Source organism: Clinocottus analis, unplaced genomic scaffold, assembly GCF_023055335.1.
Source record: "Clinocottus analis isolate CAN_PGR_092001 unplaced genomic scaffold, fCliAna1.0.p SCAF_20, whole genome shotgun sequence".
NCBI classification, from domain to species: Eukaryota; Metazoa; Chordata; class Actinopteri; order Perciformes; family Cottidae; genus Clinocottus; species Clinocottus analis.
This window is the reverse complement of record NW_027175932.1, coordinates 7597704-7623853: the sequence shown is the minus strand read 5'-3', so window position 1 is coordinate 7623853 and position 26150 is coordinate 7597704. Positions and strand designations below refer to the sequence as shown.

At 42.9% G+C, this 26150-nt stretch overlaps 4 protein-coding genes across 7 annotated transcripts; 2 read left to right on the top strand and 2 right to left on the bottom strand.

The window, feature by feature from the left end:
- Window positions 1-1665: 1665 nt before the first annotated feature.
- Window positions 1666-6056, bottom strand: lmod2b (leiomodin 2 (cardiac) b). Of its 2 annotated transcripts, XM_068586620.1 has the most exons (7): window positions 5548-6056; window positions 4793-5263; window positions 4284-4544; window positions 3984-4199; window positions 3297-3503; window positions 3051-3137; window positions 1666-1937 (listed from the first exon to the last, which is right to left on the bottom strand). In XM_068586620.1, the coding sequence occupies exons 1-7, from the start codon at window positions 5821-5823 to the stop codon at window positions 1911-1913; spliced, it is 1545 nt and encodes a 514-aa protein (XP_068442721.1). In that variant the 5' UTR covers window positions 5824-6056; the 3' UTR covers window positions 1666-1910. The 2 variants fall into 2 exon arrangements, with proteins under 2 accessions (XP_068442721.1, XP_068442720.1); XM_068586619.1 differs by having other exon boundaries at window positions 3051-3503.
- Window positions 6057-6861: 805 nt separating this feature from the next.
- asb15b (ankyrin repeat and SOCS box containing 15b) lies at window positions 6862-11292 on the bottom strand. Its single transcript, XM_068586728.1, has 14 exons — window positions 11226-11292; window positions 10817-10925; window positions 10537-10589; window positions 10242-10373; window positions 9984-10151; window positions 9682-9788; window positions 9404-9542; window positions 9117-9288; window positions 8538-8698; window positions 8233-8377; window positions 7998-8153; window positions 7731-7833; window positions 7464-7617; window positions 6862-7349 (listed from the first exon to the last, which is right to left on the bottom strand). The coding sequence occupies exons 2-14, from the start codon at window positions 10921-10923 to the stop codon at window positions 7183-7185; spliced, it is 1764 nt and encodes a 587-aa protein (XP_068442829.1). The 5' UTR covers window positions 10924-10925; window positions 11226-11292; the 3' UTR covers window positions 6862-7182.
- A 1109-nt stretch (window positions 11293-12401) lies between these two features.
- LOC137791729 (uncharacterized) lies at window positions 12402-18210 on the top strand. Its single transcript, XM_068586863.1, has 7 exons — window positions 12402-12527; window positions 13746-13853; window positions 13979-14035; window positions 14129-14287; window positions 14436-14595; window positions 14984-15084; window positions 15905-18210. The coding sequence occupies exons 1-7, from the start codon at window positions 12516-12518 to the stop codon at window positions 16067-16069; spliced, it is 762 nt and encodes a 253-aa protein (XP_068442964.1). The 5' UTR covers window positions 12402-12515; the 3' UTR covers window positions 16070-18210.
- Window positions 18211-18495: 285 nt separating this feature from the next.
- Window positions 18496-24294, top strand: si:dkey-14d8.1 (zinc finger protein 629). Of its 3 annotated transcripts, none has more exons than XM_068585979.1 (7): window positions 18496-18677; window positions 19581-19789; window positions 20088-20180; window positions 20333-20422; window positions 20776-20886; window positions 21341-21464; window positions 21572-24294. In XM_068585979.1, exons 1-7 carry the CDS (start codon window positions 18653-18655, stop codon window positions 23260-23262), a joined length of 2343 nt encoding a protein of 780 aa, XP_068442080.1. In that variant the 5' UTR covers window positions 18496-18652; the 3' UTR covers window positions 23263-24294. The 3 variants fall into 3 exon arrangements, with proteins under 3 accessions (XP_068442080.1, XP_068442082.1, XP_068442079.1); XM_068585981.1 differs by having other exon boundaries at window positions 20330-20422; window positions 21575-24294; XM_068585978.1 differs by having other exon boundaries at window positions 20330-20422.
- The last annotated feature ends 1856 nt before the right edge of the window (window positions 24295-26150 follow it).

Sequence of the window (26150 nt, the reverse complement as noted above, 5' to 3'; positions counted from 1 at the left end):
TGCCTCCACCCTTTTATTTTTAGAGGATAGTCCACAGCTGACACCGCACCCCGTATCAGGTCTCTGGGCTGCAGAGCTTATGAGAGGGATTAGAGCAGGTATGACACTTTCCACTTGTGGCCATGCAGCTCGCTTCCATAGAGATCCCACCATCACAAACAGTACACGCATGCGCATAAACAAAGACATTAATAGAAGCGATGGAGCTCTATTTTTCTTTCGGCTGTCCATTCTTCCTCTCACTGTTAACGTGTTGGCTGGCGAAACTTGTTAAGCGTATTTGTACTTCTAATACTCCATCGCCTGTAATGCAAAATTGTTCTGGTTTTAAATGGCTTTTCCACATAGATAACATAGATGTTTGCGTACATTTTACAAATGATTGTTGCTGTTACAATTCGGCCAGATGTCCTCGAGCTAAATTATTTGGTGAAATTGCCCTGCACTTCAAATTGGCACAGTGGAATAGTTTGTGAATTGTCACTAATGCATGCATCCATCAGGGAGGAATACAAAGGTCAAAGGGCGTGAGGGCTATCTATGACTGAGAGGCTATCAGATCGTCTGTGGGTCAGTGTGAAGGGAATACATGTCAACTTGTGTACTTAACAGTTTGTGGTTTAACGAGCATTAAAAGCAGGAAGTCCCTCCGTTTTATGGAAGAATCCCCTCTTGACATTTTGACAGATATGACAAAGTGCTGTGCTTGAGTAGAGGAAGCTTTATTCTCGGACACTTAGTCGAATGAATGCCTTGTGCATACTGAGCTGCTTTACTTGGCGAGGCACTGCATATGAAGCATAACTCAGCTGTGTCTTGTTTTCTTCTGAATGCTCTTTGATCAAGCAATATACCATCTCATATCCTCGACCATTTTCCTACACATACCACAGTTTTTTAGACTTGTACAACTTTCTTTTTTTTTGTTGCACAATGATGAGATTAATGGAGTGGGAAGTCACTCTGGAAATTATGTAATTAGTAGTTTTCTCATGGTTGCCACCCTGACCGTTGATCGTCTTGCTGTCACTACCACCCCTCTCCCCTTCCCTCGTTCATATGCTGTTGTGGTTTAACTGTCTGATCCTCATCTCCCCCACCCAGGCTCTCTCCCTCCCTTCCTATAATGTCAATGTGTCTCTTTTAACGCATCCTCATCTCTTAATTGGCTATATCCTTTTCATATTTAGGTTTTGTCTATGTAATGAAATTACAAGATTGCCCATGAGCAGCTTATTTGATGTTGTGGTTTTTGTTCAAAGTTGATGTCTTCGCTGTGATTGCAGTGGGACTAGTAGTGGGTGTCTATTCCTTCCCGTCACTTGTCATGCATTGTGAATTGTTCAAAGGAAGTGCGGCAAAGCCCCGCTCTAATGCGTGCTGACTGGCGTGGGTGTGTTGTGAGTGGGAGGATGCATCAGTGGCGCTTGACCAGTAATATGACTCACGGATGAAAAGCACTGCTTCATATAAACAGCCTGACCCTTTTCTTTTGAAATGGAACTCATCCAGAAAACAAAGGAAAAGAAAACAGTCCACATACACAGTGAAGTATTGTAAACAGCAAATGGCTATATTTAGAAATGAACACATGATTCAACCAACAAGTGATCATATTTACAATTTACAAGAAAACAGTGAATTAGAAAACGTATCAGTAAACAGTTCAGTCAACTAATTGCAAAATTAATATACACATGTAATTTCCAATTATGCTTCAATACTTTAAAAAAAACTTAAAAAGCTATTACTGCTGTGAACATTTCCAGTAAATTTCCAGAATTCAGTTTTTGGCTGCTCAGCAATCCCAACATGTTTTCATCGTGTGCTTTCATCACTCGAGCGTCATCGTTACGCAGAATCTCCAACTTCCCTGGCAATGAGTGGACCTCTTTTCACCTTCACTTTTATTATCGTAGATGATGCGGGATTTCCACCTGTAAAATGACAAGGCTGCGTCAGTTTTAAATACAGACAATGGGAAAGGCATGAATGCTTTTTCAGGGATGTGATGGTGACGGCAAAGATAGGAATGAGAGGAATGGACATAAGTTGGTGGTCAAGTTATGAGCTCTGAACCATGGCTACAAGAATGTAGCCTTCAAGCCACATTGCCCACGAAATGGCCTTGTTTCATTACAAGGGGTGAAGCTCCTTTATAGTTGCACATTTTTCTGGTTGTAGGCAGCGAACTGCCTCGCTCGACTGCTTTTGTTGGCTGTCAATGAATGTAGCCAGCTATCTGTTAACTTCACATGAAAACCAGAAATATGCCCAAATGCCAACGATTTTATTAGCTATATGTTAATGTGTGTGAGCAATAGATGAATGTTGTCACCTTTGGACGGAGCCAGGCCAGCTGTTTTCCCTGTTTCCTATCTTGTGCGCCGTGGTAACGATGTGTCATATCTGTCGTTATCAAAAACTCCACTGGATAGTTTCTATAAATACTTTCACTAAGTGGCAGGAATTTCACAGCTAGGAGACCCCGCCATCTGAGGGCAGCGCTGATTTTCCACTCTAACAATGTTACAAGCTGTGCTGAAGCTTCAGCCAAGGTAATACTTCACCCTCTTCAAGATAAAAAAAAAGCACAAAAAAACCTGTTCTGATGTATTAATTTCCTTTGCAGTGAAAGTAACATACTGCTTAAAGAGAATTATGAAATAACGCCAGAACGCGCTCTTTGTCTAATTTTCTTTTCTTTAAAATCCTGTGTTTGTCTTCTTTTTATCATCTTATCATCATCTTCAGAATAAGGACACATGACAGGCTTGGGTGACATTAGTATTGGCTGTATGTTGGCTTTTCCGTCTCTCTCTGGCAGTAAAATCTTTGTGATGATAGCAGAGTGCTGGCTGGTGGTAAGCAGCCATTTGACAGAACATACCATGACTCAGACACCACTGACTCTGTGACATCCTCGTCTAAATTAAACCTCCCTCTTGTTCCCTCGGCCTGTAGAGGCACTTCATTCAATTTAGGGGATGATTTTGACTGTCAGATAACAAACATCTGTGTTGTTTTTTCCCCCAAATCCTTGAACTTACCCTTTTCAGGCAGCGGTTGTTACTGCTGCGGATAGACTCCATCAGCTGGTCGTGTGCTGACCTCACTGGTGTGGACGGCCTGCTGCCCTCCTCCCCTCTCCTCTCCACCGACATGGGCCTCAGCGCGTTCTTGAGCTCCCTCAGGATGCTACTCGTCTCTTCTTTCCCCGTCTCCTTCCCCTTCTTGCCCTTTTTACCTTTTGTCTTCCTCACCTTCTTGCTGCCTGCCTCGTGCGCCTTGATGACCTCCGCAATCATCCTGGTGGGCTTCTTCTTCTCCCGCTGCGGGGGAGGCGGGGGAGGGGGAGGCGGGGGAGGAGGAGGCGGTGGAGGGGGAGGGGGAGGTGGAGCAGGTGGCGTCTGTTTTTTAGCCAGGTCACTTCTGGGGAGTTTGGGTGAGGACCAAGGAGAGGCCCTGGGTGAGCTGTAAGGTGATGAACGAGGAGTTCCTTTCTAGAGACCGAGAGCAAAGTGGATGATTACAAATGTGTTGAAAGCTATTAAAGGTTAATGTGCTCACAGGTTGTCGATGTGAACACAACAAACTCAAAGTACTTCCATTGAAGTTCAAAGTGTGCAGCGTTAGTTGAAAGTATAATCATTTTAAAGACGTGTTATAAAAGTGTAATTTGAAGCATTATAGACAGGAAAGCAGCAGAAACATGGATGTCTAAACCATGAATGCATTTGAAATGTCATAGGCAAACATAAAAGGTAGTTAAATCGGCTGATTTTGTCAAAGTTGCATGTCATTAGCATATAGCTTGTTAGCCGAAGCGCTTGCCACTGTTTGTAACAGAGATGGGCACTTTGAAAACAGTAATGGAGAACAAAAGAGAAGCAGAATGCAATCGTCGGCCTGTGGGCTGGACCAACCTAAACCTAAAATACTGTTTTATTAGACACGTCTCATAGTGGAGCGATGTTGCGTACCAGTGCAGTGGTTCTGGGGTTAGTGGCTCCCTCTGGCGCCCCCTGTTGGCCCTGCTGCAGCTGCCTCTGCTCTTGTAACCGTTTCTGCCTCTGACGGTCCTGGTTCCTGGTGAGGATCCCCGTCATGCTCATCCGGGGGCCAGGCAGGTTGAACTGGTAGCCCAACTTGATCAAGGTGTGGTTTTCCCTCAGCACCTTCACCATCTCCATCTCTACCTGAGGGGAGGGAGGCAGACACTGTTGAACATACCGAGAGACCAGAAGAACTGCGTGGTGAGAAAGTGAGAAACGAGAACTCACCTGTGCCCCACACATGTGTCTCTGATTGTGGAACCGAAGCTCAGTCAGAGTGTTGTTTCCAGGAAGCGCTTGAACCATCGCCATCACCCCCTTTCCACTCACATAGTTGGACTCTATATTCAGACTGATGATGGAAGAGTTTTCCCTCAGCATCTTGGCAATGGCCAGCGCCACGGGGTCGTCAGCTCGGGTGTTCGCGACGCTAAAGACCCGTACGTATGTGTTGGACCTCAGTGCTTCAGCAAATCGAATGAGGGTTTCCTAAAAAGTAGATTAGTTAGTAATAATGTTCCCCCCCCCCCAAAAAATATATATAACTATATATAACCCAAAGATATTCTGGCATCCAATCAAAAGTTACTCAACAGTGAAGAGCCGGATGCTAGCAAGCGGGAAGTTATTGCATGTCTACGACTGACTTAAACCAAACCACACTTCAAAATGTTTTTTTTAAAGCAGAGGAGCCAGGGTGTCAAGAAACCTTTGATAGCATGTGGCTGCATTTGTACCTGTGAGATATCTTCAATGTTGTTCAGATTAACCTCATTAAGCTCAGGGTCGTTGTTAAGAGCTTGTTGGAGAGCTTCATCAACAACAGTTGGGTTCCTCATTGTATTTGGGTCGGCAGGTGGAGGGGGAGGAGTCAGTCTCATAGGCTCCGCCCTCTGCGGCTTGAGTAGCATTGGGGTGTCGACCTGTGTCTGTGCCCCAGAATCCTTTAAGGGCTCAGGTTTTAATTTATTATCTTGTTCCTCATCATCATCATCCTCTGCCTCATCTTCCTCTTCCTCTGTTACAGCTTCCTCCTCATCCTCACTCTCTTCTTCCTCTTCTTCCTCTTCTTCGTCCTCGTCGTCTTCTTCCTCTTCTTCCTTCTCCTTTAGCGCTTCATGCTCTCTCCGTTCTTTCTCATTTTTTACATCTTTTTCATCCTCTGATCCACTGTTTTCTTCCGTCACACACTCCTCTTGTTCTTCATCCTATATTTTGATCAAATTATTCAGTGTTTGAAATGCAACGCTGCAATTATGAGTATTTGTATTCTTAAAAGCTATATTGTAAAGCTAGCAGATAGTTTTAAGGCAACTTTGGCAGAAGGAGTAATTTATAATAATTTTCCTTTTAGTGCTTCATGTGACTTCTTAATTTTAACTTTTTCAGTAATCTGTTTTAAATTCCATCGGATAAAAGATCATACAAGCTGGCTTCACCGCTGGCACATTGTACAAACACCGAACAAATCTAATTAAATCTAATTACTGACCGGTTTGGGGCTCCCTCCACAAATCTCGTCCTCCATCAGTCTGCGTGTCTCATTTTCCCAATACTTCATCAGGGAATCTCTGCTGAAGGTGCCCGTTGGGGTCTTGTCCGTCTGGTCCCTCTGTCGGAGTCCTATGGGCACGTTGGCGTCAGGATCGATATCCACCAGCTCCTTTTCCAACTCAGCCAGCTCTTCGGGGGTGAGGGAAGCCAAAAGCTCGTCCTCGTCAACATCTTCGTATTTACTCAACTCCCTGCGGTACCCAAAACAGCTCATGGTCAAAGTGAGATTAGGTCGGTATGAAGTTAAACTGCCACAGAAAGACCAGTTCTAGAGTTCCATGCAGCCCGGACCCCAAATTGAAGTCGTGGTCAGGGTACAGAGGTTCAAACAAAAGTCTAGGTCCACTAGATGAGTTTGCTGGAGATCCACGGACAAAAGAGGTCCAGTCGAGTTGGTCCTTGACGGTTGAAGCTTTTTGGATGTACCCACTCCAGTCTGAACCGGCTCTATCCTGGCCGGCAGTGTTGCTGTGAGTGTGTTGTGTGTGTCTGTGTCCTTTCCGCTCTAATCTCGCCAGCTGCTGTTTTGGCCTTAAGAGAGGGATCACAGGGGAACGTACCAAAGTGTGGGCCCCATGATGCAGCGTCTTTTTTGGGAGGCATTGCCATGAGAGACAGAGACACAAAAAGCAAGTGAGCTCAGAGACTATGGCCTGTCAACGTAGCAGTCTGTCACTGCGGCCTGAGCGTCTTTTGTTCAGCCAAAAAAGACCAATGGAGCAGAACAGAACTAAGGAACTAAACTGAGATAATGCATCTTTAAAACTCTCGATCTGTATGTTCATGTTGGCACGTCCTCTGTTGTCACTTGATGGTGTGATATAATGTTAAAACTGTAATGGCATGGCAAAGCCTCAGTGAACATTTTTAGATTGCAAACTTGTTGCAAAACCTGTCTGTATCGCTCAAGATGTACACACTCCCACATGCAAAGACTAGCTCCTCATCAACATTAGTACTCCAAATCATTTGGTTCAACTTTGGTTCAGAGAACATGTTGAAACCACTTGCATTACGATGACATTGTTCAGGGCTTTTAACGACTGATAGTTCTGCCTGTGCTATCTTGCTGTTGAGGGACAAGTTGTGGTCACGCTGAGCCAGGCCCAACTCAACGGCTGTGTTGACACACAAAGAGAACAAAACAATATCGCTGCTTTGGTGATTTCATCTGTCAGTAACCGTCATTAAACATTAATACTCCACAATTACTTCAGTTTCTTTAAATATGTTATTGTTTATTACAGCCAAAAAACACTTCTAATGAATAAAAAAAAGAGTTATATACTATATATGTATACACAATATGAACACTCACAGACAGCACAAAGTGAGAATAATGTTGTCCGCCTACACAGGTGTAATGAACCCGCCTGATTGGCCCTCGTCTCAGGACTGCTCTTGATTGACATTTCTCTCACTGTTCTAATTAGTGAGAAGTGGAAACACCTGCATGAGTGTACGGTACATTAAAGACAACTAAACCAAACGCAAATAGAAAGAGAGCAGTAAGGTATATTATTTTTAATGAGCGACTAGTGTTTTAATTACAGAGGGATAAAGACAATGTGTTTCACGTTGAGGAGAGGTCATACAGGTCGTACTGTCTGTAGGTCAGGTAGTTCTTCAGTCTTGGAGGACAAGAGACGGCAGCCATGGCTTCAGGGTCATTCAGCATCCTGATGCTCATGTGATCTCTGATTACCAGTCGACACAACTGCTGCAGAGGTCGTGGCTTGCCTGGGAACGCAAACAAACATATAGCCTCGAGTTACTTAACACATTCTTGAAAAAAAAATCCCCATGGCTTACACCGTGTAACTTTTTTTTTAAACACAGAATTCGAAGTTTTACTTAGTATGTCAGAAATCTCATCCCACTCGGGCGTCTTCTCCAGGACTCGTTTGAGGATGGGACAGATGTTGACGTGGCTGACGTACTCCAGGAGCATCCTGACAACACCGCCGATCAGATGCGTAAGCCACGACACCGACACAAACTCGCAGAACTGAGAGGGAGAAAAAAAGTGTTATTTATTGTAGATGTTGAGCCATTGGTCACTTAATGAGCTGACTGTATTACTCTTTATTACCACAGATGTGTATTTATTATTGCTCTTACTGAGAGGATGTCAGGTTGACTGTAAATCTGGTAGGCTTGATTATGGAGGTCAATCCAGGTACTTTCCTTTTCTTCCCCATGACCGTGGAAACAATGGAAGCACCTACCACAGACAGTGTTAAATGGATAACAATGTTATACACAATCTCTCAATTGTTTCACTGCTTGAATGTGCTTTACGGAAATTCCTCGTCAAAAAATGCAACCTTAAAACTTTCCAGAGATCAAATATCGGAGATCATTTCATTTTGCGATTGGTTGACTTACCAGTACGCTTGATAGCCGCTGTTGAGGAGCAGTCGCAGCATGACTGGGTCCCTCAAGCTGTACTGCAGAGCAGTGGGGAACATTGTGTTGGTGATCAATCTGAAGTAACAATTCACCTCCGCTCCGTAGGACAGCAACAGCTGGACCAGTTCATGCCTGGAAACGGCCAAACAACTGTATGTGAGCTCTAACGAATGAGAAACACAAGCGTATATGCATTGTACACAACACACACCTCTCGGCGCGGATAGCGACCAGGATGCATTGCAGTGGGTCCAGGTCAGTGCTCGCTCCAGCTGCCAGCAACATCTCAGCACAGGTCACATCCCCGTTGGAAACAGCAAAGTACAGAGGAGTCTTTCTGAGGTCCCTGTAGGTGTCTGTACCGAGATTTACATTCGATCAGGGTCGTTTTAAAAGAACAATAAAGTATTGATGTTCCACCTGAAAGGCCAGTGATCGTTTGAAATGATTTAAAGATTCATTTTCTTTTTGAGCAAGTATGTGTGAGAGACAGTTCAGCATCCAGCTTTTCCCCACCAGAGATGTGTGTGCCCAGCAAGGCGTTGACATCATATCCTTTCTGGAGAAGCAGCTCCAGACACTCGACCTTACCCCCGTCAGCTGCTGAGTGGACGGGGTTCTGGCCTGAGAGACGGATTGCTCTCTTTGTAGTGATGGGGATGAGAGTCCTCAGAACACTGGAGAAGGGAGAGGGGGAGGAGGAAGAGGAGGAGGAGGAGGATTAACAGGGAGAAAGTGAGTGACAGAAACCGAGAAAAACAAATGCTAAAAGAAGAAAACAGGACATCGAGAAAAATGTTCATTAGATTGCAGTTTGAGACACAGTGTTGTTCAGTGACAGAACTGCAAAACAGCAATACACAGAGGGCTCTTTGTGGAGACGACGACAGTGACAACACTGCAGAGCTGTGAGGTGCAGAGAGTAACATGTTACAGTCCAGTTTGATCAGGCTGCAAAGTAGGAGGAAAAGAATGTTAATTTAACTCCAGTAATGTACTGGATTATAGTTTTTTAAACTGTGATATCCTCAAGCGTCAGGCAGGACAATAAGGTCATGTCCAGGACTGCAGGATGCTCTTTTGCATTGAGCTTACAGGATGTGTCCCAAGTATGCAGCTCTGTGGATGGGCAGCTGGCAGGCGTAGCTCGCCACGTTGGGGTTGGCTCCGTGCTGCAGGAGCAGCTCGACACAGTCCAGGTTTCCAGATCCAGATGCATCATACAGAACTGTGTCTCCATTGCTGGCCTGGGCGTTCACGTCACCACCTAGTGGAGCCCAGGGACAAATACAGCGAGGTCAGGAGAAACCGTTACGTGGTGGTGCTCTCCATACACGCACGACAGATGTGAAGCAGTACAGAATACTGCTGAGGTGTTTTACCTTGCTGTATCAGTACATCCAAAGCTTCAGTGTTGCCATATTCAGCTGCGATCCCCAGAGGAGTCACCCCGTGCTCGCCTCTGGTTGTTACTTTGCCTCCGTGTTGAAGCAGCAGCATCAGAATAGCCGGACAGCCCACCTGGCGCAAGAGATTGGAGGGAAAGGACATGCAGAAGTTAGGACGGATGGTGTGAGAGGAAGGGAGGAGGAAATGTGAACTTCGTCCTGCATGTTGAGTTCTTATTCCATCATGTTCGTATCAATGCAGCACGGTTCACCTTTGCAGCCTCGTAGGTGGCCGTCCACTTTGTCAAACACACCTGCTCCACAAGGGCCCCACGCGTTACGAGCGTTACAACCATGTCGTACGATCTCTGTCTCACTGCTACGACATGTAGACAAAACAAGGTAATGCGTTCGCTATTTGATTTGAAGGTCAGACAGACAAAGGGACCTACAATGTTAAAGGATGTACACCAACCGAGGACATAGAACTTTTATCGTCAATTTCTAATAACCCTATATAGGCACATGCTGTTAATAAGAGACGAGTGAGCGACCGTGTGAGTTTGCGTGTTACCGATCAACAGAGGAGACTCATTTCTGCTGTTGGTGTTGTGTGGTGACGCTCCGTGCTTCAGCAGCATCCTGACGTTTTCCACCTGGCCGGCCTCTGCTGCCAGAGTCAGAGCTGTGTCCCCGCCCTCCGTCTGCTCCTCCAGGGTCACGTCCGTGGACGCCAACACAGCTACGGAAACACCAAGAACGTGACGTTAAAGTTGAAAACAAGCACCCTCCCAAAGTGCAGATGCTGATGGTCTTTGGTTAAGCCTCTCACTCTGCAGCACCACATGCAGGATCTCTGGCTGCGGCTGCGCAGCTGCTGCGTGGAGAGGCAGCCGGCCTCTGCTGTCTCTCTCTCTGAAGGCAGACACGCAACCTGACAGCTCCTGCAGCGCGTACACATCACCTGGAGAGACACAACCATGATCCACACACAGCTCCAGGGGAAACATTTGTAATATTCATGGAGTGAATACAGTGAGTTCATGCACAAAGACGTGACACACAATAAACAAACGTTTGTATTTATTGTTGAGTTTAGTATGTTTTCAATTACTTGTATGAAGTACCTTTGTGAATGGCTGCCATTATCGTCATAAAGTTGTCACTGTTTGGTTCCTTCCTATTCAACCAAAGGAGAATATTGAGTCCAATAAAAGGAGTTGATGACCTTTAAATTATTGAATTACGAATTTCCTGTGACTTTAGAATCAACAAATCTTTTGTTAAAATGTGTTTCTTGACCTATCCATGAATTAGTAAAGAGTAAAGATTAAAGAAGTACTTTTGGTAGCCCCATCCATAACCCTTTTTATAATAGCATTTTGGACATTCTTGAGTCCCTCATACCCGTTTGTTTTTATGAAACATGGCAGCTTGTGGGCCTCTTGAACGCTCTCTCGAATGGCAAACCTAATAAGTTCTTCATTTATGCCTTCCTGCTCAAAGTCATCCATTTCTGTATCAAGGGGAAAAAGTCAGAATTATTGTCTTAAATTTCTTTTTTTTTTTAAAAACAGCAGTTCTGTGCAAAATTTAACAGCATGCCGGTAACTTAGAACATGTCACGGTCACATCTGCCTCTACTTTATGCTTTGTTCACGCCTGCAGGCGTGCAACTAGTTTGTCAGCAAAGGGCACCGTGTCACCCTCTGCTCAAAATGGAGTCGTACGCGAATACCTAAGTATGAATCTCTTACAGCTGAGGTAACGCCACAAAAGTATGTTGAGTTTGGTTAGTCGTAGCAATCTGTCTCACCTGACGATCTGAAAGTGCGCCTTAGAGCACCCTACCTCCCAGTCCGTGTGTTTTGGTTTTGTGGGACTCTTAAACTGTCTGGGTTATATTTAGATGGGACCTGCTCCAGATAACATGAGTCAGCTCAGAGTGTCCGTTGCGTTTTCTAACTCGAGTGTACAAAGTTCTCCTTTCCCTGATCGACATTCAAACAAGGTCTCTTTGCGCATGTGAACACTACGCTTTACTCACAGAGCATTGCATGTAAAATACATAGTGTTGTTCTTGTTCTCACAGTTGTTTACAGTTATCTCAAACTTGAATAATCATTTGTAACACATTACGTTTTCCTGAATCTTCTCCTTTGTTACTGGTATTTATTAAATAACGGGATGTGAGAAAGGACGTATCCTTTTAATTAACCAGTATGTTGTGAGAATTTTATGCAGCTGAACTTTCTGCACATTCACTCACTCACTCACTCACTCACTCACTCACTCACTCACTCACTCACTCAAGCAATTCAACAACAGCAAAATTGTATTTGAGGGAATAAGCCAATGTCAATATAAATGTAATACAAACTTTTTTTAAAGCACTGCTACCTGTTTGTTGTTTATCACATTCATATATTACTGTATATAGCCATTGTTTTTATTATACTTTTATTATTTTATAGTTTTATTAGTCTATTTGTATTGTTATGCAGCTTTCACCGAGTCAAATTTATTGTATGTGCAACGTACTTGGCCGATAAATGATACTGATTATTGAATATCTTATAATAATACATTTAAAAGGTGCTGAAATAATAAAGCACAGATCTCTGAAAATCTGCTTTTCTCAGATTGGGGCCCCAAATAATTGTCCAACATTAACAAAACTAATTTTTATCAGTGTATTTATTTTTACCAATTGAAATTTTCCCTTTCTAAACAACAGCTTTGGGAACAACCTTGACATATTCTAAGCGAAATATTCCCTCAAGAGAACAAGCGCCTACTTTCTCCTGACGAACAAATTGATACGTGGGAGTTTGTGGAAAAAGTCTCAGACAGCGTCAGTGTGTGACACAGTGACTCAGCCTGTAGGCGGCCTCTCCACCGCATCAACGACTTCACCAATCTGTCTGGAGTGGAAGCAGACTGCCAGCCCATCCTCAAGTTTCACTACACGCTCGCCCATCACACACACACGCGCACACACACACACATACACACACACACACACACACACAATGAGCTCTCTCTCTGAACCGAAAACACTTCTTTTCACGCACCGGATTTGAGCAACCACGGATACTTGCTCCATATGAGGAAAAAAGTAAGTACTAGAATATCATTTCTTTCTTTCAGTTACGCTAATTGTGTGTTGTAAAATTGTAGAGACTAATATACTGATGCAGCTGTATTCTAAAGCTCGATGGCCACTTTCCCACTTCCCACATCGTGCTTGTTAAATCGCTGAATTATTATTTGTGTTGAGAGTGGGGACATCAGAAAGAATTACAAAGGATCTCACTGTGTCTCCGCTCTAATTTTTAATGCTAAACTGAAGTGGTGCCTATTTGATTTCTGAAAACTGTCATTCACTTTTCAGTATGGGAATAAAAGTCCTGAAGAATACCTCATAGGAGGTGTTTTAATGTGTCTACAGTGTCTGTGGTGTTGCACCCTTTAAAAAAAGAGCAAATTTAATGAGAGGACACATGGACACAATTAGCTTTTACTCAGTATATTGGATCGTAGAGAATAGCACGTGTGCTCCCAGAAGCCATCTGCATATTAACTCCATCCTGCTGCCAGAAAATATTTTACGAGAATGAGAATTCCTTTGAAGAAAACCACATTCCTGCTCGTCGCTCTGGCAACTTTGAAGTCTAATTCATCAGATTTGATCTCATTGCATGTTTTTGCATTTTAGTGAAGTGGCAAAAAAACTCCACAGCTGTCACATACATGTTATTTTGTATTTATGTGCATTTGATCCTCTATTGTAATGTGGTTTTATTATATTTTGGATTCGGGATGCAATTAACAATTATGTTCAATTCATCTGCTGATAATTTACTTGAGTAATTGTTAAAAAAAACAAAAAGAAACAGCAACGCTTCACAATTTAGTATCAGCAAATGTTTTGCTGATCAAAACCAGTAATAGATTCTCAAGAAGTTTGATTAATCGACAAATTAAGTCAATGTACCTGTGTTCATGTTACCAAAGTAAATTACTAGATTCATTCACATCCTCTGTGAAATAGATAATGCTCAGTTTTAAATATATATAATATTTAGCATTTCAATTCAGCGTGCACAATGCATGTGCACACAGACATAAGAAGCCCAAAAGAAGGGACTATGATTGATTTACAGTCAATTTGCTTCACAAAAATTGCTCATGGATGATTTTTATTTAACGTTATGCATGTTTAAGAATAACATTCAACAAAGAAAAGTATCCTCAGACAAATTGGATATACTACTTAAAACACAACACTTAAGTGTACCTTGCATAAATCTACTGTCGCATGTTTTCCTTTTAGATCTTGAAAGCACCTTGTCTCCTCTTGGGTCTGTTCACAAGTTTGAATCTCTGCTCTGGAAAATTTGGGACGCCGATAACTGATGATGTGAGCAAGCTGTCGTCATTGGTGAGATTACTGAATTGCTGCAGGACTCATACTCATCAAATTAATGTAATGTAATGTAAGAAATGTTCCCATCGAGACTTTGACATTGCCTCAAAAATATGTTTCTGTCTTGATCTCCATCATAGAAGCAGAATATCCCCTCTGATTATGAGATTCCTGTTAGTTACATTCCCAAAGAAGTGGTATGTATGAAGATGTGGAAGCGTAAATCATGTGAAACAGATGATATAACTTTGAGCACAGGATGCTAATTTAATTGGGACCTACATCTTCAGGCTGGCACGTGCTGGGTGGTGTTGAATATCTACCCCTTGGAGCAAAGTCTTCGGAAGCTGGCCAGCACGTTTGGTGCCATCTCTTCCAACAGAGAAAACATAATCGTCTTCATTGCAATGCTGAAGAGCTTGCGCTTCACCTTCGACCATGAGGAACTGGTAAGCAATTCTGATGGATCGTGCAAATAGGCACCGCAGCTCAGTTTCGGGGAGGAGTGTGTAACATTCTGGTCCTTCAGGGACTTGTTCTGCGCATGCAACTGCACATTTGAGTTATTTCAGAACTGCTTGTTGTCTGATTCCCCAGGAAACAGCGATGCAAGTCTTCCAGTGTCACTATCGGGAGGGGAGCTTAATATCTGGTCTTTACTTTGACTACATCAAAGACGTCTTACATGCCGCCTCTCAAGGAACATCCGGCTTCTCATGCAAGCCGCCACCGTGCCTTAATCCAAAACAAACACCAGGTGCAATCATTCATTCACGTTTTAATTTTTTATGACTAAAGCAGCTTAGTGGCCTATTAGTGGGCAGATATTGATCGGAGGGGTCGGGGACACACAGCTGGGGATAGGAACCAGATATGTAACCTTGAACATGAGGTCTATTTCAGATCATTTAAGGAATTATAGCATCATTAAAAGCAAGTCTCATCCAACTACTTGGGAAAGCCTGCTTCGTGAGTTCATATGCCAATTGACATCTCAAAAGGGAAGAAACGTATTTGTGAGTGATTGAACTGTTAGATTCCTCTTTATTTGTTCAAGACATAAACAAAAGAATTGACGTAACCACTATCAGATTTCTACAGTGTAACAGTAGTCTGATTTTTCCAATAATATGTCTGTCTTCCAGGGGGTCGGGAGGAGGGTCGGCCGTCCAGCTGGTTCAAGAGAACTCCCGTGCTTCTGGTTCTCATCACCTTCACAGCTTGTGTTGTTATCGTAGTGTATCTGGTAAGTAAGTGAACCAACTCTAACTGAAATGCCTACTTTTGATAGAGATATAGAGAGGTTTTTTTCTTGTAACGTGAAAAACTTTCAACTAGCACCATCATTGGGTCAAAACCTTAAATTGTCCAATACTTTGCTTCGTGGTATTTAGTGCTTTCATTCTTTTACACTGGACTAAGATAGAGCTGCTAGCGGGTCTGCAGACAGTTTTCCTGCAACAGTAAAAGCTGCTTTTGTGTTTCTTCATTGAGTAAATTGTAACACAGTCGTCACACTATTCAGGCTGATAATTGCATGTATGCATAAAAGGGCAATATTGTCATAAAGCATGAATAGATTATATACCGCAAAGAGCAAATATTGCAATTCATAAGACGTGCCATTTTCAGCATGGCCTCCTGGCTCTTTTGGAATAAAAAATTCAGCTGGGAGCTATTTCACAATAAGTTATTCAGCGAGGATGATATCTTTGGTATATATTATAGTTTGTGTTTCGCTCAAAGAGCCCTTATCTAAAAATGTCCGTCCTTGGGTAGTACATTTCCCATTAAGTACACTCTCTTGGGCATTTTGGTTTTTGTGGCTCAGCCCAATAAAGCCTAAATGATAATGAGCCTTCAATTTTGTGAGCACTTCCAGGAAGTCCGTTCTTGTCAAATTAACAAGTGCTCATCAAATATTCAGCAGTACTTTGAGGCTGTTTTTACCGAATGTAATGATTTCCGGTTCGCAAATGTATTATTTGTCATTTGTTTATCACAGAAAATCGGATTTGAAAAACACTGTTCAGGTTGTGAGTGTGATTTTCATTTTTCATTTTCAGGTCAAGTCTGGGAGGCTTTTACCCGTGTGCAACACTGAAAATAGCCGAATGGCTCCTTCTGACATGATCCCAACTGTGTCTGTCTCCATCCCACTTCAGACACTCACCCACGCTGCTGACACTCAGCCAGTGGGGGAGGCAATCCCTGAACATGAGAGCGGATGAAGCATGATTAATAGAAGAGGGAAATCTGGACCGCAGTATAACAACTCACTCTGCAGGTTATTGTGTTAGCGGCAGGAGCCTGCTGGATAACCCAGTGTGGTCTGACAGTCTTCCTCTGCTTTCAGTCATCTGAGTGCATGGACCCGGGCTACGAGAGAAAAGTCACCTGCTGTGAAGGCAGTTTGGCCAGGCACTTTTAGCACTTATCATCCAAAGAGGGGTTTTTTGGAACCAGAGGAAGAACTCACTACACAATGGCTGGTTATGTCCCAAAATGACTGGTGAAGTACATTAATTGTCTCGTCTTGGCCCGTGTTTAGCAGCATTTGGCTCGCCTTCTCTGAGCAGACCAATTTTTTTTAAATTTTTTTTTTGTATTGCTGCCACTCTGAACCATTGCCAACTCTCTAGTTTTGAGATGTGATCAAATGTACTGCTGGAGCCTCACATGCAAATGAATTCACACTGTTTGGAAGATTTCATTCTGAGATGGGACTCATGTCATCAATTTGTTGGCTGTGTCCCGATGGTTACAGAGACCTTTGTCCTGTCCCTGATGTAGAGTCAAGAGTCAACACACTGTTTCTAACCTGCTCCATGTGTTCTGGCCTCTACCGGAACACATTAGGGTTATATGCAAACAAGTACATTCCTATCAATACTGCTTTTTATTTAATTTTTATGCATCAGAGGTAACTGCGTGATTAAAGAAGCTGCGTGTGATCTACTGCCGCTTGTCTTGTACTTGTTGGCATTATTCTGATCTGTCACAAATTGCCATCCTTCTAGCCACAAACAACACGCCAAGCATTTCAACAAGCGTCCCACTTTGTGTTTCAAAGATCTGACCAGATGGCAGATAGCCACCAACAGAGGCACTTTGAATCCCGTCATTGTATCTCAAAGCTGTTGCCCAGTGATCTATGCTGCTCGGCCACAGTGTGTGTTTTTAATGCCTTTTTTTACTGAGTCAATCATGTTCAGTCATGAGACCATGACTCCCCGAGTGAGAGCGCTCTTGTACTGTATGTGTCAGAGAGGAGTGCGAGGGATGGGTCGACTGGACGAGGGAAAGTGAGGGAGATAGGGATAGATGGACGGATGGACGGATGAGCTCAGCGAGAAGCATAAGGAGGGCTTGTTCTTGCCACAAAAGAAGTGGCCGTAGGCTGGAGGAAATGCCAGTTACAAACACGACTGATGTCGACAGATCCCTATGAATCAACAGGCTGAGAATCTTTCCCGACCGCAGGCAATGTAGCCTCTTCTTCAGAGGATGGTTAGTATTTCAATAACAGGTTTCTGTATTTGAATTATGTGAGTTCCAAACACATTAATGAAAAATGGGAAGATATACCTTTGTTAAATTGTTTTCATGTTTTAGATCAGGTCTACAAATATGTCTTATTTTCTTTCTGATGACTAATTTGAACGTGTGTATTTTGTGAAAATGTGCATTTGTATTGTATTTGATGAATCTAAGTTATGTTGTTACAAGTTACACCAATTATAGAATATTAACTTTTTCTACAATTACAAAGTTGTAAAAAAAAATAAAAAAATAGAACAATTTAAGTCACCAATGGCAGGGGGTGGACAAAATACTAAATATAAACATACTAAATAATAAACATTCTGTAAAAGTAACTGAATCGACATTGCAAAGCTTGCTACAGTTGGAGTAAATTACAATGTTGATATGGTCAATGTCCTTTTCTATGAAATGTTTACATTATTTAGACTACCCCATTCAAATCGTCCATGAGCAAAATAATGTCAGTAATATGTGTATGTTTTATAACTATTTGTCATCAATGTAAACAATGTACGGTATATACATCATATTATTGTTGTCAGCAAAACAGTGGAACGTCAAATCTGAATGTGTCTTTGACATAATTTAAATTAAAAGAATACAACAACAATGCACAATACTTAAAATATAAGAACTTGAAGTTCAGTTAACAAAAAGGGGCTTTATAAAAGGCCTCCGTTCTTTGTTTTTGAAGTAACATATTTGGGCATCTACACATCTCAGAAAAAAGAAAACATTCATGTATTCGATGTCAAGTCATATACTCAGTTCACAGTGATCTTTGATGTTATTTCAACGATGATGATCAAGGACCAAGATGCATTTTTTTCATTGCCATGTTTATTGATTGCACAAATGACAATAGCATCAATAAAATGTTTTGGTGATAGTATAAGGTCTTAATTTTTGTAAAAATCTAATTTAGCCATGTAAAAGGAATGATACACTAAACACCTCAACAAGGCGGACATATCATTCATTATATGTCTCTTACATTATGAACGAAGTCATAACAACCATAATTTAGATTCTGTGATTTCAAGACTGTGCTTTTATTTTATACACGCATATCCGCCGGAAACACTCAAGCTTTTGTTTTGGAAAGCCGCTACCCAGCGGCCGCCATTATTCTTCCTGGCTTGACTGTCGGGAGAAAGACGGTTATTTACTTTAAAACGTTATATTGTGGTGTAAACTGCAACATTGTCCGCCTGTTTGTGCAGTCGCCTGGTTAACTCGCGAATTAGCTCCCGCACCTTGGGCACAAAATGGAGAAACGATCCGACACCGCGGGTAAGTTGCTAAGCTAACGTTAGCACGACAACGTTAGCTGCTGTCGCGAACCGCGGTCACAAAATGAGCAGAAACGACAGACATGTTGCCGTAAAGCGACTGCTCGTTTTTATTAACAAGTCAACGCGCGTGTTTTAAAGTGATCGGTTATTTTTTTTGACGATGCTTGGTGGTTAGATAGCCGAATGATTTGGCGGGGGGCAGTCCAGGCGGCTTGCTTTTCAAATTAAACCGTCCTCCCCACCGGATGTCCCGACCGACCGCTCCGTCGCTTTAAATGTAGACTGTGCGGAAACTCGAGCAGCAGACAACCCGCACCATCTAGCTAGCTAGCGGCTGGAAGTTTGAATCTAACTCTGCTTGCTACGCTACACTTTGGCGCTCATTCTCCCCACGACGTCGCGTGCACACGCAAGCGTGCACACTTTTCAACCCGTCCGCACAGCTTGTCTGCAGTGATCAAAGCGTGTTTTAGCACTGCAGCGCCCCCTACAGCAGCTCGAGGCTCCACCTGCAGAGCGTGCTCTGTTGGTGGTTTGTATTAAACGCTCATTATGCAAACATTATGGTTATCAGTGGTAGAGGGGGAGAGTTACATTCCTGCCAAAGGTCAGCTGAGTTAGTGGCATGAAAAACAAACCATATAAACAATGAGCTCAAAGTAGAAATGAGGTCAATGGAGTACTTGAATACAAAACATGTGTACAGTATACAATCCGATGCACCCTCTTGCACATGCCATTTAGTAATAGGCAGAGATTACAAAAACGTTTGAATATCTATTAGTTTTGGTTAAAGGGAGCTAGAAAGTGAGATGTGAAACACTGGATGTTTCCAGACCTGTTGACAAACTCAAAGACATGCTGCACAAAACTTCCTAAGTTGTTGGTGTGTTCCACACAGGTGTTGGAGGTTCCCTTCCCCTGTCCTCCCTCCGCTTGATGGCGTCCCCTCTGCAGCTGACGTACTCGTACATATGGCAGGTCATACGGCAGAGAAACGTGAAGCAGTACGGTAAAGTGGAGGAGTTTGTGACCATGGTGACGCAGACGGTTCCTGAGCTCATAAGCTTCAAGCAGACGGCCCAGCTCATTCTGGGGTTGAGAGCAAGGGTGAGATTATTTAACATCTAATGTGTGACATTAATCAAACAGCAGACTATTTTTGTGTTGACTGCACATACCTCCATCACACTAAGCCTGGGATGCAGTGTGCTCTCCACCATTCAATTCCTCTTACAAACCACACACACTGTGTCTAAAGTTATAGATGCCATTCATCTTTGAATGAAGTTGTCAACATCATTAACTTTGCAGAAAAATCCCATCTTCTCATCTTCATTTGAAGTTTGCTTTGTTTGATTCCTCATGGTTTTTTGGGGGGGACTATAACCTGTATTTTCTGCTGTAGATCATTTTAGATTTGCTTCACAAAGACGGACCACCGGATTCAAGAGCTATTCAAACTCTCATAAATAAGTTGAAGGTCTCTTCATCCTTGGGGGTAAGTAGGAGAACTTTTTTTAACTGAGAAACATACAGTTGTACCACTTTTTTTGTACACAGCTTGCATTTCCTTCTATTCAACACTAGACTCTGGAAACCTAATGTGTTAATTAGATATGAACTGTAACAGTATTTCCTGTATTACAGAAGGATGCAGAAGTGGAGAAATCTCAAACAACCTTCATGGTGCTTGTCCAGAATCTGCTTAAAAACCCAGCTGAAAAGAAGCGCTTCTTCCAGGTATCTGCATGTGTTATTTTCATTATTACTTTCTGTTTATTAGTTGGAATGCTGCAAGCATTCCAACTAATAAACAGAAAGTAATAATGAAAATGCTGGAATGAAAGTTGGAACGCTACAAGCATTCCAACTTTTGTTCTTCAAATCTTTTCAAATGATCTGCACTTATTTTAATGTTCCACATCTGTCTTAATGTGGTTGTCATTACACAGAGCCATTTTCTGTTTGAAATACACGCTTTCAGCTTATCAGAATGTAAAACACAGCATGTATATCTCATTTCAACAAAGTGTTTCACCCAGTTTCAGTCACAGTAACGTTAAACCCGTACACATTTCTCTCCCTCCCTTCAGGAAGTGTTCCCTGTTCAGTACGGCACAAAGTTTGACACAGCGCTGCAGGCTCTGACTGCAGGTCTGGTGTGCAAGCTGGAGCAAGTTCTTCCTGTTCCCAATCTCTCCCAGGTATGCAAAAAAGACATAAAAACATGATCAAACCTAAGAGATACAAATATTTGTTTAAGTCATTCATTAGGTTCGTTCGAGAAGAGCCAGTTATGCTCAGAATCGATCGCTGCGCAATGCATGTCGGTTAGATTTGTGTCCGACTTGATCCTGACTTGTTCTGACGCCACGTGGTCAATAATAATCTCCCGAGAGCGAGGCACCCGCAGATTTTAGAGACAGGCACCGCAGTAGCTCTCCACTGACTGCGTGGCCCTGTGCATATGGAAAACGCCTGGCTATTGCCACATCAACAAGCTTATTGGCTCTTAGATTTGACAGCAAACACCACGTGTTGTATAAAATTTGTATTTTATGTGTAGTTGTAATATTTAACGCTAGATTGTTGACTATTAGTCTCATTTTTAAATCTGAAAACAGCCTAATGTTTCCATTTCCTGCCTCTCTACCTCAGCTTGGTGCCATGATCTCAGCAGAGCCGTCTGTCCTCGAGGCATGTGGAGGTTTCATCCCCGACACTGGGGACCTAAAGACTCTCCTCTTGCACCAGCAGGCCAAGGGACTCATTGGTGTTAAAGGTATACTTAAGGTTGTTCGTATGAACACAGGAAGAAAAATGAAAACATTAAATATTTAATTGAATACATTGCATATGAGTTTAACGAAGCAATATCCATTTGTGCAGCAGCCATCTCGTCCTCGGTGGGAAACTGTGTGCTCTCTTCACTCGCCTTCCGGCCCAAACCGGTAGAACCACCGCCGCTGCCACCACCACCACCACCACCAGAATCACCAAAGCGATTAGAGGTGACGGAAACCAACACGGCCTCCCACAGTGACACTGAAGAACTGGGAATGATATCCGATCACTCTGACAGCCCAGCAGACCCAGCTACTGGACCACAGGGGAAAGCGCAACACGTTAATAAGTCAGCTGATGACAGTGCTGAGAAGGAAAAGAGTGGCACACCAGCAGCTCAGGGGGAGAATTTGGTGCAAGAGAAAAGTTGCACACCAGAACAGCCTGCCACAACTCCACAAAGCAGAGGGGAAGCTGCAGAGCCCGAAGCAGCAGATAAAGCAGAATCACAGCGGCCTCCCTTGAAACCGATCCCTTTCCGTGTAGTTCAAATGCCTGTCAAACTCGGTTCCAGCTTACAGAATGCAGGAACAAAAGACGGCCAAAAGCCTCACACCCAGCGAGTCACATTGCATCAGTGGGTGTCACAGATCGCCACTAACTCGCTCTCGCTCCCAGCCCTGCCGCCGCTTCCTCCGGCCAGGTTCAGCTCCGGGGACGACATGAAGCCGAGCATTAGAAGAAAAAAGCAGATCAGGCCTCCGGCCGACCGATTCACCTGCAGTGTGTGCGATAAGAGCTTCCCTTATCAGTCCAAACTAATGGACCACGAGCGCATTCACACCGGAGAGAAGCCTTTCGCGTGCCCGGCATGCAACAAGAGCTTCAGAACGCAGGCGTTCCTCAACAACCACCTGAAGACGCACAGCACGGCGCGTCCATACGCGTGTGGCCAGTGCGGCAAGTGTTTTAACAAGTTGCAAAGCCTGACAAAGCACATGCTGGCCCACAGTGGCCAAAAGCCCTTCTACTGCAACATCTGCAACAAGGGCTTCACGCAGTCCACTTATTTCAAAAGGCATATGGAGTGCCACACGAGCCAGATGACGTTCCCCTGCAAGCACTGCAACAAAAGCTTTCCGACGGCTTTCAAGCTATCGAACCACGAGCGTTGGCACACCCGCGATCGCCCGCACATGTGCGAGCGCTGCGGCAAGAGGTTCCTCGTCCCCAGCCTGTTGAAGAGACACATGGGCTACCACATCGGCGACCGTCAATATCTCTGCTCCCAGTGCGGGAAGACCTTCGTCTATTTGTCGGACCTGAAGAGGCACCAGCAGGACCACGTGCCCAAAGCCAAGATCCCGTGTCCCGTTTGCCAAAAGAAGTTCTCCAGCAAGTACTGCCTGAGGGTTCACTTGAGGATCCACACCAGAGAGAGGCCCTACCGGTGCTCCATCTGCGAGAAGACCTTCACGCAGGTCGGGAATCTCAAGGTTCACATCAGGTTACACACCAACGAGCGCCCGTTCAGCTGTGACGTGTGCGGGAAGACCTACAAGTTGGCGTCCCATCTGAACGTCCACAAAAGGACTCACACGTGCAAGAAGCCCTGGACGTGTGAGACGTGCGGGAAGGGATTCTCCGTGCCCGGCCTGCTGAAGAAGCACGAGCAGCTGCACCTGCGGGACGCGAACCCCGAATTCGCCGGCAAACGGAGACACAGGGGTAAGCACAAGAAGCACTCTCTCAAGAGGAAGTATGACGAGGAAGACGAGGGCAGCGATGATTATTAATCAAAGAAACACAGGGTGTGTTGAATAAGGATGCTTTCGGGGCCGATGCTGATCACTGCTATAATCAAGATGAACTACTTCAGATAGCGACTGCATAAATGACCCTCTGGACCGTGTCATTCTCAAAGTTTTCAAGTTATTCCAAGGTGTGTTAGCTTGTGGTGAAGATCAGGTCACCACGATGGTCTTGGTCGTGGAAACACATTTCGAATGACGTTTGATTAATTTTCTGATCAGCATTTTTTAAGACAACCCATTTAAGTTTTAATTTGACTTGTGACGGGTGGCCGGCTCCAGTCATTGTCCGGCCAGCTGGAGCTTCTCAAGTAATCACTGCTGTTCTTCATAAAATAATGTGATGTGACTAAATAAAGAAGGAAATGAAGTTACCCTAAGCTGTCACATTTTGAGAGAGATATGATAATGTACTAATTAGTTTTGGAGTTGTTGCTTATTGGTGACCACTGTAATCACAAAAAAACTATGATAGTTTCAAAGAAATGTTATTTTCTAAACATCGTGCTACATGAATGCCAACATTTAAAAAAAAAAAGTGCATCATGTTAATAATATTTCGATGCATGTGACTTTAGATCATTTGTATAATGTAACCACATGTTGTAGTGTCTCTAGGAAACATTGTATCTTTGTTACCATGTCCTCGTGGGGAACTTTAGAGATTCTGAACTACCTTTTAATATTCACTTTTTTTAATGTAACTGTAAACCTTCCACTCTGCTTTTGTTTAAGAGTGAAAATAGGCTGATTAGTGTTTATTAGGATTTCACTGCTTTACAGCCGTAGATGCCGTGTTATTGCTGTAACTGTGTTGAACTAACACAAGAGAATATGATCATTTTTATTTAGCTTGGACACAGTAAATGTTATGCAAAACGTGTGATGAGGTTGTGCTGTGGATCTTATCTTCCCCGTTACTCCAACTATTGTGAGCTGCCATGTATTCAAGCCATTGAGCAATATACCCGTTTTTGATGTTTTGCAGAAAAAAAATAAATTACAGCACATAACAAAGGACTGTTGTCTTTCTGGATTATCTTGTGAAAGAAGTTATTTTATGCTATGCAAGCTGAGACGTTATCGTGTGTGCTTTTTAATCATTTTTGTAATAAATTTCATTTCAAATTAAAGTTGAAATGCATTGCCTAATTACTTCTTCTCTGCTGGGATGACGTGATGAATTATGATCTATTAATTTAACAGATAATAGAAAGAGGTCCAAGCATTGTTGACACTTTGGACAAGCAAAGCAGGGAGAAAATAAAAATATAACAAAGTGACATGCGAACAAGAGAATCATAAACTGTCAACATCAAGGTGGAAGCAACAGCTGTATTGTTTAAATCCCAGAAGATGTACTGAAGCAGCAGGACATAAAAAATAAAAATAAAAAATAGAGCCCCTCATGGATGTGGACACTGGTGGTGGTGGTGAGTCAAAACTAAAACTAGTAAAACTAAAACTATTTATGCAATTTCAAACAATTTACAGCAGGTGTTGCTCAAGACACATCAGCTGATATCGTGCAGCCTTGAGCAGTCAGTGCAGGAAAAGGTTCCCTGTCATGTTTAGAAGAGCGTTTGACCGGCGTCGGCTCCCAGCTCATGTCATCGGGCCATTAGAAACAGCAGCAGTCGGAGTCAATATCAGATTTTGAAAATATATAATCTGTATTTTGACCACATAAATCATGAATAGTTCATGGTTTTGCCGATTTTGACCTTTCAGGTTATCTCAATTATATTATCTCTGAGTTAACGAAAAGCCATGCATCAAAACCTCAGTATCTTAAATGTAACCCTCAATTCAATTTTATTTATATATTTATAAATAATAAACGTGATGATGTTAGCCATACTATTGAGATAATTGTAATGAAAATATTTACAACATTGAGATTACAAATGGGATTAGACAAAGAACAGCACCTAAAACAAAAATGTGAGACAATACTATGTTACTGAGCACTCTCAGTATAACAATACCAATATTTTTGAAAAACATTTTTAAAAGTCACACAATTTGTTATAATAGTAAGTATGACAGGTATCACCAGTCAAGTAGCAGCTTGGCAAATGGCAAATTGGCCGAACTACTGTACCGCCCCCTAGTGTTTTGTATATATATATATATATATATAAAGAAATTGCCACTGTCCGCCACTGCATCTGAGGCAAGATCCCATTTCGTTTTTATGCTTCGTCTCCCTCCAACCCTGAACCACACACAAGGGGGAAAATCAGCATTGGACAAAGACAATAGAAACATGGTAACAAGAGCTAAAGTAACAAGTACTTGTTTGTAGCTAAGTAGATCATATGGCAGATCATTAGTGATATGCACCATCATTACGGGTGTTCAGTGTTAATGAACTCCGTTGAGACTTCGAAGGTGCAGAAGAGGCAAGGACACCGCTCAAACAAATCTTTCGGAAAAATATGCAGAAAAACATTCTGGGCTGAAGGCAATCAGAAAAGGCATGTTCAGACGCAGTTATAAGTTGCAGCTCGTGCTTTGATACAAGAAGTGTCAAATAACTGGTTGTCAATCTGGCTTCAATAGTAACACTTGCAGTTTGGCCAAACAGTCTGTTGTTTAAGATTGTACACTAAATTGCTAGTTTTTGAAATAGTAGCTTGCATAGTTATTTGTAAATCATGTCCCAAATTGAGTTACTGTATGTTTATGGCATTATCTTATTTTCAATAAAGTAGGTAAAACAAACATGAGCCTTGTTGATATGTAGGACCAACTAGCCTACATATAAGATCGGAATGTTTTGTGTTGGATTCAGACATTTTGACAGAAGTTATTGCTCTCCAATTGCATCATGGGAATTGTAGGATCCAGTATTTTAGTCAAACTATGAC